General features: G+C 39.8%; 1 protein-coding gene across 6 annotated transcripts in view; it reads right to left on the bottom strand.

Annotated features, from left to right (window-relative positions):
• Nucleotides 1-15,820, bottom strand: part of AKAP13 (A-kinase anchoring protein 13) — a 234,334-nt gene that overhangs the window by 114,707 nt on the left and 103,807 nt on the right. For all 6 annotated transcript variants that reach the window (XM_006905247.3, XM_015593782.2, XM_015593780.2 and 3 more), the window contains exons 6-7: nucleotides 4,427-4,625; nucleotides 1-1,962 (exon numbers count right to left, since the gene is read on the bottom strand). The exon at nucleotides 1-1,962 is cut by the window's left edge and continues 1,177 nt beyond it. In XM_006905247.3, coding sequence (XP_006905309.1) covers nucleotides 1-1,962; nucleotides 4,427-4,625 — 2,161 coding nt within the window. The remainder of the gene's footprint in view (nucleotides 1,963-4,426; nucleotides 4,626-15,820) is intronic.

Below are 15,820 nucleotides of genomic sequence, written 5' to 3'. Positions count from 1 at the left end.
AGTGTCTTCCTTAACAGAGGAAAAAATCACCGCTTTATCCTTGTCGTCTTGCCCCTGAGCTGCAGAGCTTTCTGGAACCACCGGATTTTTTCCTTTTTCTGTCAAACTGGTAGCAGAGGCCAAAGCAGCCTGACCCACACGCAGCAGGGAGCAGTCAGCATCCCCCTCGATACTCAGAACTTCAGGGGCTGCTGAGGGGCAGGGCCTCTCCTGCTCCCCACCAAATCCCACGGGACTGGCATTCCCCATGCTGGGCGGAAGGGCTAAGGCAGCAGGGGGTGTGGGCAGACCCGCCGCACTGTCTTCTAGTGGCTGCTTATCCGGCTCACACGAATCTCGGCCATCTTCACAATCTGCAGCATTGTATGGTTCAGAAGTTGCTGTTCCCTTTTCTTTCTGGGAGGGGACAAGAGAAAGTACGTCATCTTTGGTTACTGATTCATTGCCTGGACTGCTTGCCAGAGAGAAAGTCCTGCCCGATGACAGTGCCTGGTCTGACACTGGTTCTTTCTTAGCTTTAGGGACAACAGCATGTGGATGTGGAAGCACCTCAAGCACATTGGTTAAAGATGTTTCTAATTTCAAATCTCTTCCTTGGCCCTCTTTATCCGAAACTTCGAGAGAACAAAACCCCACATCTCCCCGGGTATCTCTAACATGGTCAAAGGTGGCTGAGCCTTCAGGACAGACGGCAGCGGGTGGATGCTGTGTATTGGGCAGCTCTGTGGTGGTGCTTCCGGGCTGGGAAACTGTGTCACCATGTTGTTTCCCAGCCAACGCACCACTAGAAGTCACTGTGCTCTGCTGACATGTAGAGGCAGCGCGAAGTTTATCGTCTCCAGATGCAGAACAGATGGGTGACTTGCTCTGAACATGAGATGAATTCGTTTCTGATTTCTGCTTTGGCATAACATCTTTTTGTGGCCTGGGAAAGTTTAAATCAGAGGGTGACACTGCCTCACATGTGTTTGCCAAGGGAGCATCAGGTTCGGACGCATCTGAGATCTTGTCTTCTGCAGCAGCTGGAAGAACTAGAGAGTTCTGGTCCACCGAAATGGCAGAGCTCTCTTTACGACTTTCTGAAGTTCCAGTGTCTGCAGTTTTTCCAATGGAGGCTTCTGTGCTAAGAAATCCTACTGGAGACTGAGCAGGTTTGTCACCACACACGGAGCTGGTGGCAGAGACACAGTTGGGAACACCGGCTTTATCCACAGGCGTGCTGGTGTCTCTGACACCAGAGGCCCCGGCTGCGCTGAGATCAGAGTTCTCAAGTCTCCCCTTCGCACTTTCCCCATGCTCCTCTGCCTGTTCCCCCTTCTTCTCCATGCCTTTATTCTTCTGGGAGGTGGCATCTGGGTTCACGAGGCCATGTCCTGTTTCCCCTGCAGTCTGTGGGACACTGGCATCTGCTGCTGCACTGACGACCAGCTCACCTGCAGAGAAATGCTGGCCTGTGTCTGGAGCCGCAACTACGACTCCTGGCCGGACAACGTCCCCACTGCTCAGAGCTGCCTGGTCTGTGGCCATTGCAGATTCTGTTCCAGTTTCTTCATTTCTGATTCCACAGGATGGAGAGCCTTCTGTGCCCTTTGCTTCACAATCGGGCATGCTCTGGAGGCAGCTGCTGGGTTCAGACGCAGTTCCAGAGTCCACAGCAGGTGCTGGCCCCACTTCTTCCCCATTTTTTCCCACGTCTTTACTTTTCTTCCTATAGGAACGGTCCTTATGCTCTTCCTTACCCACACTGGACAAGTCACAGGAACTTTCAATCTGCCCAGCAGTGCTCTCTGGGCAGCATGGAGAGCTCTCAGCATCTGCAGGAGGAGACAGCTGCCGGCTGTCCGTGGACACTGATGCACGGGAAAGGAACTGGCCATCTGTATCTTGGGCAGTGGATCCTGAAGAATCCTGTGCTGTCATCATTAAAGGCATAAGACTGTCCATCTGCTTGAGGTTTGTTTTCTAGGAGGAAATGAAAAATATTTTTTAAAAACTCTTCGTGGAAAAAGATGTTACTGAAACCTATAGGCGGAAACCCTGCTGGAGAAAGCTCACTTCCTTGCAGCCCCTCTAAGCTTACACAGTAAGCTGATCTAAATAAGTACAAACAAATTCTCTCTTGTTCTTGATACCACTGTCATCTCTTAGAGCTGCATATGATAAAAACTGTCAAGAATACACATGATTATTTTCTATACTATGAACTTATTTTAGAAAGTAGCTTAAAACTGGGCCTCAAAAACTGTATTAAAAAAAAATCAGTGATATATCTTCTTCAAAAGAGCAGCTGAGAAATTCGTTATTTTTTAGGGTCTTTAGAGGAGCAGAGGCTGGTTCCATTCTGCCTCATACATCCAGGTAAATTCTTCCTGAGGAGTTAAGGGCCTTTCATCCCCCAAATATGCACCATTCAACCTGAATTAACAGTTTTAGTTATAGGTTCATAATTTCAAAAACAGTACAATGGCAGATATTCTTTTACTTTTTGATAAAAGCAGTTCCTCTGTTATTCAAACTAAATATTAGATAAATAACATCAAACTAATAACACCTAATTCTTGATTATTATCAAGAGGTACTATGGCTTAAGGATACCTCAAAAATAGTTCTTTTAACTTTAAAGTATGTTTTTAAATGCAACAATATAACCAACTACATGGTAATGGTTAAAAATAACCATGATCACCACCTGATGGAAAATGCTATGCTATTAATGTAAATGCTAGCTATGAAGATCAAAGTGAAATCAGAAATATTTATAATACAATGTACAGAGAAAATAAAATCCTTAGTTAACCTAAGGTTATAATTGTGTAAAAAAATCGCACGTACATGCAGACAAGACTTAGGAAAAGTGGAGAAAAACAAATATAGCTGATCTTTAGGGGGAATTTGACTTCAGACTGAAATTTCTGAAATTCTTATAATGATACTATTTGTTTAGTACATAAAAACGACTTTTAAAACATCTGATTTGCTCTTCACTCACTATCTGATCTTGCAATAATCTCATGCATATCTACCGTCCACTGTCCTCTCATTTATTTACTGAGCAAATATACTGAGTATTTATAGTACTCCATCATCAGACTATTCTTGCCTTACTGGGTCTACTGTAAAGTCTATGCATATAAGTGTAATATGTGTCATGCTCACTAAAGTCCTTCCAATAAGACAGTGAAAGAAAAACGGATTTTCACTAAAACCTTCTGGGCTGTGCTTCTTAGAGTATGCAAAACTAGCTTGCTTCCATTCCTGTTGAGAGTGTAACAGTGGCCTGAAAATTACGAAAGCAGGTCATTAAAATTAATAAAGAATAAACATTACAGAAGAAACATTTTGAAAAAAGTGATGTTACTTGAAAAATTTTTAGGGCTCATAACACATGTATCTTCCTCTTAATTTCTCATGTTTTCCTGTCAACTATCCCCAAACCTTGCAGGTTGCTTTGACACCTACAAACTGATATGTTCAATTGGATTATCATTCACCTAATAAGACCTCTAAAGGGAAAGTCTGACTTCTTAACAGCCCATTCAGAGAAAAATAAAATGACACCTGTTCTCAAACAAATATGATTCAAAAAGGCAGAGGCAGGCTCATCATACGACCATACTGTGAAACGTCTTGGCCTGCTGGTCTCAAACATAATGCCTGCTCCCAAAGAAGCCTCTGGCATGAAGCTGACCCTCGATGGCCTTAAATGAGATTATTGTCAAGCTTTCTCCAAATCAAATCAGCTGTGAAATAAACTGGGTGGAAAAATGATCTAAACTTAGTCTTTCAGATGTTATGGCTGAGAGAGATGTACCCGTATGACGTTTATATTACCCATAACGAATGCAACCAGGCAGTCCGTAATGTTTTTATGTCTGGCAACAACTTTATCTTGAAGGCTTGAGTGGATTATAAAATCTTTATTTTATTTTTCTTTTTAGTGATCTTTTTACCATACAACTATCGATTTAAATATAGTAGCAGTATCATCGCTCATTGAAATACTTGTGAAAAAGCTTTTTTTCTCAGTAAATTTGGTTTTTGTTCTTCAGTAAAAATTTCAGAAGCTACTCTGCTCATTTAGTTTTATAAAGTTAAATCGACAAATTTATAAAGTTAAACAAATTCCCTTTCTTGCCAGGAAAATTTAGCTCTGGATGTTACATATTTCTGTATCTGCAAAGTGTCTGTGTATCTTTCATTATTTCAAAAACCTGGCAAAAACAAATGAAAACTTCAGTCTCCTACTGGAACAATCCCAATGCTAGTTCTGTATCTGTACGCAGAAACATCAAATACTATTAAAATTGCTTTATTTACAGGTTTTGCAATCTCTGAGGGAAGCATTTTTATGTTTTGATTACAGCAAGGTTTACTGGGGTACGGAATGAGAGCACAAAAGCCTGAAAATGGAAATTTTCTTCCTTACCATTAGCTGCTGTTGGATGTTCATAAGTTTAAAAATGTGTCCAGTGCAACTGTCTCCAGGAAATAGCGGCTCCTGAGGTGACTGGGACTCAGAGGTTAAAGTGTAGACGTCCAGCTCCCGATGATGCCTCACAGAACAGTCCCCATAAGGTATTTCATAGGATAAACTGCTCCAAGAGTCTGGTTCTCCAGCATTCTCCCTGTAAGCAAGCCATCTCCAGTTAATACATAGCTATGTCCTGCCTCGAGGCACAGGGTTAACCTTCTAAGGTTATGCAAAACTGCTGACCTGATTGTTTTTTAAGGCTCTGCAGCAGAAATTTGGTTTGAACAGTTCACCAGTGACTCAGGGATATAACTAACTGTTCCATCCTCCACCCATGAGGTCACAAATGGGTTAAATGAAAGCTGCAGGATTATTCCCTCAGGATGTCTTTTTCATGGAGATGAGAGAAGCCTGGCATCTTAAAAAGTCAATATTATGCTAACAACCAAATAATGAGGAAATGCAAACAGGATGGTTCTAGCCTGGTATTCAATATTAGAAGCCAGGCTTATTAAGCGTTCCTCTTGAAATGGGTTACACCATATGCTAATGATAACTGCAGTCCATCACACTGGGAAGGAAGAACTCATCTCTCCAAATGCAAGGAAAGGGCACTCCAACTTTTGTTAACAGTAGGCAGAGGAAGCATCCTCAAAATTCAAACTACATGGAGAAAAGCTACTACAATGCCATGCCACGTTCTACTTATCTCAGTATAACGATCAAATCCTATTTTGAATGAAGCACCTGGTTCCAAGTATGTCAATTTATAATTTTTTAGATTTAAAAAGCAGAACTTTACTCAACTCATTACTGTGGATGAAAAAGGGGCCACATACTGAACCTGACAAGTTCAGGGGAGGCCTGCATGGCGGGCCTTACTCAGAGACGTAAAATAACCACACAAGATGGTCGGAACGTAAAAATTCCTAACTAAAAGCGAGTCATGGTGGGTAGTCACGTTCTGGGCCTGTAGCTTTCTTGGCAAAGGTCAATCTTTACCTTAAAAGTAAGCCTGTCTATTGTCTTTTTATATCTAGGATAACATACCCTTGGAATGGCAGAGGATCCCCTTTTTCTGGACCCCTCAGGGTACATCCTCACACCAGAGTGCGAGACCATACAAACCCTCATTGTTATCGTGTTCCCCAAATACCATCTCTATGTGCTGTAAATGTTAATTATTATCTATCCTGTGCCCGCCAATGGAAAAGAAGTATGTTTCTCTCTCTCTTACTTTTTATCCAATCCCGGATTTCCCTGCTTTGCCTTCTCCCGCCCCCTTAAAGCCACCAATGGATTTCGTGTAATCCTCCTCAATGCTCCTCCTTTGGTTCTAAGGCAAAAATTAAGCTGCAAAACTTCCATCTCCAGAGCATTTTCCTAATCTGTTGAAATTTTGCTTCCCGGCAATTGTCAGTCTGGCTCAAATAAACTCATAAAAACTCTCCGCAGGTATGGACGTTTCGCACATCGACATTACAAATAAACCCCGTAAACAAATAAAACAGATGAAGGTATGTAAAAAACTGTTTCTGGGATAGGCTGCAAAAGATGAAATCTCTTCATGTGGTTCTCCCTATAAAGAACCAGTAGACTGGTAAAGTATCCCAAGGATTCCAGAAAAGAAGGAAGGTTACGTCTGAGATCATCATGTTTTAAATGGAAGAAACTAAAGAATTAAGAAATAAAAGACATGCTACCCACTGACAAATGTGAAGGAGAAACACTACAACTCTCCAGTGTTTTGTCTACTAAATCATACCTGTCTGTCATGAACAATTCACCAGAGAGTAGAAGGAATTTGAAAGCTAAAAATATGCTATGGTGGAAAACCTATAACAAACTGGAGAATCATGTACTGGCTGGGGATAACGATTCAGACTGCTCCAAATGAAAACTACTGTAGTTTCCATACTCAAGAGTGACTCACCAAGAGTTGCTTAAAATGAACCTGGCATATACTATGCTAAATGTTCTGTGTGTTCACCAAGCTGCTCTACTCTGAGTAAAGGGACCTCAAATAAAAAAGTACCTATAAGACAGTCACTTAAAAGTTCAACTGAATGACTCAATTAAGAAGTCTATCAGCTATATCATATGTGGGGGTGGCAACTTCTCTGTAAACTCAGCTTTGAAGCTCGGGTTGGCACTGTCACTAGCTCTGCCTTATTAGTTGTCTGATAGACATAAGTGGCATAGCTGCTTACTTAAATTACCACATATAGCCATACTCCAATTAAAAAAAGGCCTTTGATAGCAAAACTTGATGTATATATCACCAGAGTGAACCAAATACAAAAAGCTAAGACTGGGATGTTTGTCAAACAAGTAAAAAGTGATATAGTCCATTCCCAGCAAAATGGAGTTTTCTACAAACCTTGCCATTATTAATTCTCAAACGTTTTCCTTTCTAATATCTAAACTTGATAAATTCCCTTCTGCAACCATGACCTACTCAGCATCTGCCTCTCCCACACCCCCGTTCCAGAGGGATGTGCTTTTGTTGCCACGACCGTCTCCAAGGTCTCACCCTTGGGTCTCCTGTGGAGTTCTGTTGCTTCCAGCCCATCCAGATACCAGAGACTAGTCAAAGCAATTATTCTCCCACTGACTCCCATGAATACCTGTTGCTAACAGTCTTCTAAACCCATCTTGCCTGTAGGTCTAGGTAACCCCACCATTCAGCAAGTATTTATACACCAGGAAATATTATTCTAGGTGATACACATCAAAATCCTTGTCCTGCTGGTGATACACGCCAAAATCCTTGTCCTGCTGGAGCTTATATACTTGGCAAGGAAGATAAGGGCATTCAGGTTAAATAAGACACTTAGTATTTTGGATAAGAGCAAGAGCTATGGAGAAAAATAAAACCGATATAAGGGTTCCAATTTCAAATGTGGTGGGTCAGGGAAGACCTCACTGAGGTGACATTTAAGCCAATATATTTTCTGTTCCATCATCAGCACTCTGTAAAACCTTTACAGGGTCCACTAATAAAATCTGCCAAAGCTCTAGGTATAAGAATGTTTACTGCGATTTTCAGTATAATAGTATTAAAAATTAGAAACAACCTAACCCAGTCAGCAATTAGAAGGCTGTTTGTTAAAGAACAGATGTATGGGCTATTATATACCATTAAAAATAACTGAAATAACAGTTCAGTAACATTGAAATCCACAATATTCAATAAAATAAACAAAATTAAAAAGGTGAAAATGTAGGCAAATCTCGACAGCAAAATGCACAAATAAAAATGTGTTAAGGTAGTTACTTGGGTTACAGGTTTTCCTCTTAAGATTTTAATGTTTTTAATATATATATTTTTAAGTCCCTATTCAGCCAGGCCTCAATGCTGCTCAGTTTTCGCTCACTTGTGTGACACTCCATCCCTACAGGGGTTACTGAAACTTACCATAATTTCCTCAAAGGCCCAGCTTTAACGCTGTCTACTTCATTCATCCTCGCTTCTAAGCGAGAAGCGTGAGGCTATCTAACATGAGCTAAAACATGCTGATGCACTGACAATGCCCCTGTCCATGCCCTCGCCTTCGAGGATGCTCTTCGAAACAGTGGGGCTGCTCTGCTTCCTCCCGTCCTCCTACGGCTCCTGATTCAGTAATCGTCCCCGGGATGCCTATCGTTTTCCACCTGCTTCTGGACTGGCTCCTGCCCCACCAGCCTGCAAGAACCATTACGACCTCGGCAGCAGCCAGCCCAGAAGGGGGACAGCTCCTTACAACAAAGAACCATCAGGCCCAAAGTGTCAGCAGTACTGAGGCTGTGAAACTTGCACAAACCCCATGGACCACCTTCTGTCCGTGCTCCCCTTCCCGGTAATTTGGTTCCCACTCACTCCCATTACAGCTCAAACTTATTTGTCATAGGTCTCCACTGACAATAAAACCCCCAAATCCAGTGGGCTTTCTTTACCTTTAACATACGAGAATTTTGCAGAATTTTAAAGTGGTGACCTGACTCTTCTTTTGAAAGTTATTCTCACTTGACATTCATAGAAAGCCATCCTATTCACCACTGTTTTCTCTGGCTCTTTTCTCTTCTCCTCCTCACATCTTAGAAGGCCTCGAAAATAATTATAAAGACCATAGAAATAGATAAAAGTATGATAAAGTGAAAATATTGAAATGCAAAATAGAGTTTCTGCCGCAACTGTTTAAAGAAACTCTAGGCAAGGTGAGAGGTAATATCTGAGAATGAAATAACCCCACCTTGTGGTGGTGGCATCATAAACAATGTTATTGTGTATAACTTAATTGTTAAAAATAAATAAATACTAATCCTTCCTCATTATCCTTCTTGCTTCTGGCTTAAGTCAGAGGACAGGGACAGCATAGTGCAGGTGTCATCAGGAGCTACATTCAAGGGAACATGGGAAAATAAACCACGGCACAAAAGCATGAGCTTGGACTCTAACACAGTTGCACTGAACTCATCTCCGGGCTAACAAAAGGCACTTCAAATGGACCCTCGACTAACAAACAAACTGAATGTGATTAGAGATTTCTATTTAAGTATTATTTGGATTTATGGTTCTATAAAGCTATGTCAACGTCTCACAGAACTTAGGATTCTTTGCCTGTTCCAAGACGGTTATTGGCTTCGTAACTATTTAGTGTCCTCTGCATACAAAGTGCTTGATGTTACTTAATGAGAGTGGGGAAACACAGGCAGGTGAGAATTATTTTGAAAGGAAGAATATTATCACTGCTGACTGAAAATCAAATTCTAGGCTGGGGTAAAAAAGAGATAAGTACTTACAAAATAATCTGAAACGGGAAGAATAACAAAAGCAGATAAAGTAATTTCAAACTGATGACAGAAAACAGATCAGGAAGAAAAGTCAAATACCCAGCCACTAGGAGACATAGCACGTCTTTAAAATGTTAAGAGTTTCTTTAGCGTTCTCAGGGAGCACATGCAAAACAAAATCAAATAGCAATTCTCTATGTTTATGAAGTTAAATTACCTAATCATGAAACAGAGAAAGGAATGCACGTCCATTTCTTCCAGTCTTATTTCTGAAAGCATTTGAAACTCAGTGTAATAGAGATTAAGAGGTAAATATAAATCTGTAACTCCAGTGAAACAGTGACCATTAAAATCAATTTATTAATAAGCTTCCAATGGTGACGATTCCATGATTCTACAGATAAGCTATTTGTTCTGCTTTTAGAAACCAAGAACTGTAATCATAATGAAGTCGTCACTCTGTAAACCAGCTTTTCCAGGAACAATCATTTTTGCTCATTCATCTGGGAAGAGGACTTCTTATCCTCATGAAGTTCACTTGACTTTCTATGAGGTTACTATCATTCAAATTAAGAACCCATAAACTTATAATGATCGTGTATTTTTTATAACCTATAGCCTTGATTCAGCAATTTTTATTCAATTGTTGAAATTGATTACTCTTATTTAGAAGCAGTTCGAGGGGTAAAATAGGTCCAAGTAAAGAGACAATGTCTTTTCACTGATAGATGTGACTTTTTTCAGGTCTCTCTACCCTAATTTGCTACTTCTGTGGAAACATATAATAACACTGATCTATTCTCTCTGACTATAATACTGTACGATAAGTTCATTAAGTGAGTCGGAGAACTTCTCAAACTATTTACAAAGGACTAGATTTTTTAAAATTTCCACATCGCGAATACAAAAATTCTAAAAATGAATTACTAGAGAAATAAAATTTATAAGATACAGAACTTAAGCCCAAAGTTTTTATTAGATTCAACAAATATAAATTACATTCAAGTTACTATGAAAGTTTCTAAACACGTATTTTCAATTTTATACTTATCAGGAATCAGTGACAAAGACCGGCAGATCAGCCCTCGTCCAGGTCCTGCCTCGTTCTGAACAGCAGTGGTTACAACACAGATCCCCACGATTACTAGGAACCGAGTTTTATATTCCTAACATCGACAGAGGCTGGCAAGACAGGCAAGTGGCAGGAGAAAGCAAAGCCATCGCACAGACGGGAACGGGGAACGTGGTGCCAGCTAAGGTCTTTGGGACAGTTTCTTTTTCTCCCAAAGCACACTTCACATAGGCCTAGGCAAAGCTGAAAACTAACTCAGTAACATTCAAGAGTCCGTATTTTAGAAGTTCAGTCCAAAATGGTTTATTAGTATTTTTACAAAATCAAAAACATCCAAATACTACTTTAACAGTCATGTCACAAACAGCTTCTGTAATTTACTGACGTGATTTCCCTGAATCAAATGTGAAACAATGGAAACAAATCACAGTATGCAAAATGAAACTAGCACGCTGTAAAGAAGTATCTTAGTTTTTCAGTATTTTAATCATAAATATAATTTTTAATTTTCCAAGTGACAAGGCCAATGTCCTGCATATATAGAGAGAACTAAGTTTCGGTAAACAAACCAAATTTTCATGCTGGTTGAATAAGGGCTAAGTATAAATTTTTAAATTCATTCCGAGCAATCTATTCCCAAGTAATTTAGTACAGTAACTTATGTGGATTAATGAGCTGAAAGAAAAATTAAAAGCAAAATGCTTCCTCGGATTACATCGTTAAAAGGTATTAAAGGGCATTCTATTGAATATTTGTATGTTGGCCACATCATCATTTTCCAATCAGCACGTAGTCTCTGAAAGGGTCTGCATATACAAAAGACCCCAGAAGATACTTACAGCCTAAGTATACAGAGAATCTTAACTTACTTTGTATAAGCTTAAAATGCAAACCGAAGTCCTATGAAAGAGGAGAGAACTGGGTTATGAAGGAGGCAATTACAGAAACACTTTTCTCAGTTTATGAAAAATTATTAGGTTCTACACAAATAAAATGTCACCAGAAGCCCGTTGAAAAGATAACACTGTAGGTGGCATGCCACTGTATTAAAAATGCTTTCTACCTGGCATCTAGTCTTCTCTGTACCGTGTCTAAGTTCGTTATTTCAAGATCTCTCAAAATATCCCATTTCCAGAAAATGAATAGTCGAGGTTGTTATACATCTATTCATTCAAATATTCAACAAATACTCATGAAGTACCTAGTATAATACTAGATGCTAAAATATATATTGATGAATAAATAACACAGCCAAGGTTCCTCCTATAATGGAACTTATATTATAAAGGGCTATAATTATAGGTAGAGACAAGTGCTTTAAGAAAATAAAACACGGCGCTTATGGCATAAAACTCTTTGGAGTGGAAACAGTGGCTTCTTCAGATAGGTGGTCAGGAAAATCTCTGAAGAAATTTGACAACTGATCTGAATCATATGACAGAGCCAACGTACGAAGTTACTGGGACAGAATGTATCAGACAAAGGTCCTGAGGTAGCAACCAGCTGGCCAGTGTGTCCAGGGGCAATGTAGCTGTGCAGAGAAAGCGATGGGAATGAGGAGGATGTAACACAAAACAGTGAAACTAAGAATATTAACTACTGGCACCAGAGAAATATCGTTTACTTCTAATTCTCACAACTCTGAGGGAGGTATTACTGTATTTCCATTTTTCACATCAGAAAGCTAAGACTTAAGGAATAACTTAATCTGTCCAAGCACACAGCTAGTAAGTGAAAAGGCCAGAATTTGCACACAGACCTAATTCCAAAACTTCTGTAGCTCTTTCCACTTCCACAGTGATACCTACCCTATAACAGTTTCAAATTATGGCCCCATTCAAATTATACAAACTGAACATCTGATAAAATACTTATCAGAAGCTATTCAGGTACATTAATTAGGTTTTGTTATCACAAATTTTACAGGAACCATAGCAAGTTTTCAACTGTAGAAAAACAGAAATTAAGAGGCCAATCCTCAGAGATGGGGTTATAGCATCCAAACTGGTGGTCCAGAACTGTGGTCCATCCACAGCTGCTCCCAAAACTCAAGAGTTATGTATGTGGCATGACAAAATTCAAAAGACCAGAGTGAATTTCAACAAACTCCCCAGTGTTCTAGCTGCTATGCAGCAATCAACCTCTGCCTTCACATCTGGTATAGCAAACTGTAACACAAAAAAGTCTGGGTCTGATACTAACATACAGTTAAAATCCTGTCCAATCAACTGCAGAGAAAAGCATTCTTCCTGTACTAACAACAGTAGTCACTCAGGGGGAAGTTCAGAGATACATCTTGTTGAGGTACGGCAGAAAGACAGATCAAATGTCAGAGGACAAACAGTGAGGATCGACAACACATCATTCTGGAAGCTGATACTCACTCATGGCTGCCCAAGCACCACGAATATCGCAGGCCCATCCTACCTGGGTCTGGGCTTTCAGAGCGGAGAAGAGCAGCCAGGTCGGCCCTCCCCAAGGGCGTGTTTTGCTGAGTTTCCTCCTGCCAGGAACTGCAGCACCTAGTTCCTTATTTGAGGGCCACTGCAGTATCTTTCATGAAACCACATCACCATAACAGTGCCAAACCTCAAAGAGTCCTACAAATTCAACCACAACTCGCTGAAATGGAGTGGGAGAGGCTAAATGTTAAAAATGGGGGCAGGGACACGAGGGGAACTACTGATTCACCTCAGAATGAACAGAAGGTTACTCTCTCTCTTAGGTGTCTGCAGAGAACTCATTGCTAGACTAGCTATGCTTTCATACACATGCAAATTCACTAGAAATTTTAGCACTGATATTCTTAGTTCCTCTCTTTCTGGTTTTGGTGGAGAGCGCTGGGGTGAGGAGCAGAGAACTGCGGCTCTGCCCTTAACGACTAGCTGGGGAGTAGTACAAAGGGAAGAGGGCGCTTAATTTGGGCAACTACCATGTATCAGCAATTTGTTATTAATTCTATGCTGTTAAGTAATTAAAATTTGTATAAGGTGATGATTAGAGCACGAGCTGGAGAGTCCGTGCTCTAACTAGGTGAGATCCTTTACTCTGACTTCTGATCTTGCGCCGGTTATGTATCTCTGCAGCTCAATTTCCTCATCTGTACAGTGAGAATCCTAAGTTTCTTGTGAGATCAAATAAATGTGAATGTAAAGTGTTAGCGCCGCGTTAGACCCTCCCAACGTGCTCAATAAGTTGTGACTTTATGGAATACTATAGGACTGGTGTCATTCTAATGAACAAAAAAAAGGCAGTTTCTGAGTACGAGACATTAAAAAAAAAAAGCACAGGAACCCTGCTTATGGGAGTAACTGACAGGCAACTACCCATGTTATCACCCTACTACTGTTCACTCCTAAAATATCCAAGAGGAAAATAGGGTTCTAACTCTCTGCTGTTTCCAGAGATACTGTTACAGTTGTGGGGTGGGGCTGACCGGGACAAAACCTGTCAGAAACTGGATGGTGTTGCAGACGTGTCATATTCATACAAAGCTGAGTAGATCATCTTATTTCCAATGACTCTCCTTCCCTAGTTCTCCAAATAAAGGGAGGTGGTAAGTTTCTAGGAACTTACACATGTTCTCATGAAATCCTAACAGACCCATGAGGTACATAGAGGTACATGCTATCGTTTCCCATTTCACAGATGAAGAAATTGAGGCTCACAGATGGCAAACAATAGGGAGCACTCACGTTCGGCTTTGTCTTTTTAAGGCCAAATACTTAAATGCCTACTGAACATGTATGTGATTACAGAAGTTACCATCACATCAGAGAAACGACATCATCAACATAAAAAATACTGTGAAAACAAGGAGTATTCTGTAAGCATTCGCTACATAATTTAAAGTGCACATCTCCTTATATGCTTTTTACCTAGAAATTCTACTGGCCAGTTAAAGCATAAATGTGTATTTACTATAAGAGTAAAATGCTAAAATAATTACAGATTGTGAAAACTGTTAAAGCTATGCACAGAAACAGGAGCTTCAAATGGCTAAATTAATAAATAGGTTGACAATATTAAGACTGCATTGGCTAAATAGCTTTCAGAAGAACATTTTTTCTTTTGAACCAACAAATATTTATAAAAATTTAAATGATAAAAGGAAAAATTAGATATTAGATTATATAAAAATAATTTTCATTAACTTTTTAACTATCACCCATTACATTAAATAAACATTAAATAATTTTTAAAATTATACATATTTCATTCCATTCAGGCTATGTATCTTTTAAGAAAAAATTTCTATGTGTAAAATTTTCACATCTTGTAAGTATTAAAAGCAAAGTGTTAACACTGCCATCTCCAAATCTGAGAAAGAAAAATGGCCAAAATCATGTACAAGAACTGTGGAAGGAAATCATTCTCAATCCACATATAAATGTATGAAAAAAAGTGTTAGAAAAAGAGGTACCCCCAAATACATTTTGTTTTTGCTAATCAAATGTTAAAACAGAAGACTTTATTAAGAATTCAACACCTTATAGTTTTAGGTGTACATGGACACTAAACATTTGAACAAAATCTTAACAAAATGATTGTTAAATAATGCTAAGCAATTTCAGTACCTAAAGTTATTTAGTTCCTCTGGGAATATCTTCTCTTCGGTAGAAGAAAACCAACTGTACCAACTACACTTTAGACGTTCATGAAGAGGTTTAAATGAGAACACACGTAAAGCACCAATGAAGCAGGCATTCGGTATTTAATAAATTTTAGTGCCCCCTCTCCTCTTTCTAGACTCCACTCAGTTCTACCTCATTATCTTTACTAAAACACAAAGACCTTAGCGCTCAGTAGGAAGGAGGGTGGAGGATGGGTGGTTAGATGAGTGGATGGATAGATGCACGGATGGAAGGAAGAACCAAGGGACAGATAGATGGATGGGGCTTAGGCTAAATGAACGTAAATGTGAAAAAAAAAAAAAAATCCTGCTTTCTGGCTACTATTTTGAAGGTTAAGTTTATAAATTTATTTCATTTTTTTTTATTGAGCAAAAGCAAACATTCTAAATTTGTTTTGCACAAGATGGGCTACTGAGGACCCACTCGTCAAGTACTTGAAGAGAACCCTAAAAGGGCAGTTGCTATGTTAACAGAACATCTTGCTCAATAGCATTCAATTCCATTGTGAAATATGTACCGTGGAATAGTTATTTGTGACCCAACCCTGAACCCAGGTTTCAAGTGCAAATGTGTCAGAAGGAGGACTTGAGAACTGATGGACACAAACTCTTCAAGAGGGCCCAATATCACCTACTATGACAACAGACCACAAGTGAGAGCCTCGAGTTTCCCAGGCTGGATGTGTGTTCTGCACATGTACCATCTCAACCCAGACAGATTGCTGGACTTTGAGCCTGAGCCAGGTTCTGCTACTTTGTAGCCTTGTGACTTTGGGCAATTCGCTCCACCTCTTGGGCCTCAGTTTCCTCAATTATAAAACATGGATAATAATACCCATTCATTAGGCTGTTCCGAGAATCAAAATGTGAA

The sequence above is a fragment of the Pteropus alecto genome, unplaced genomic scaffold (genome assembly GCF_000325575.1).
Source record: "Pteropus alecto unplaced genomic scaffold, ASM32557v1 scaffold60, whole genome shotgun sequence".
In the NCBI taxonomy this organism is placed as follows: domain Eukaryota; kingdom Metazoa; phylum Chordata; class Mammalia; order Chiroptera; family Pteropodidae; genus Pteropus; species Pteropus alecto.
This window is presented reverse-complemented; position numbering and strand designations above follow the sequence as displayed.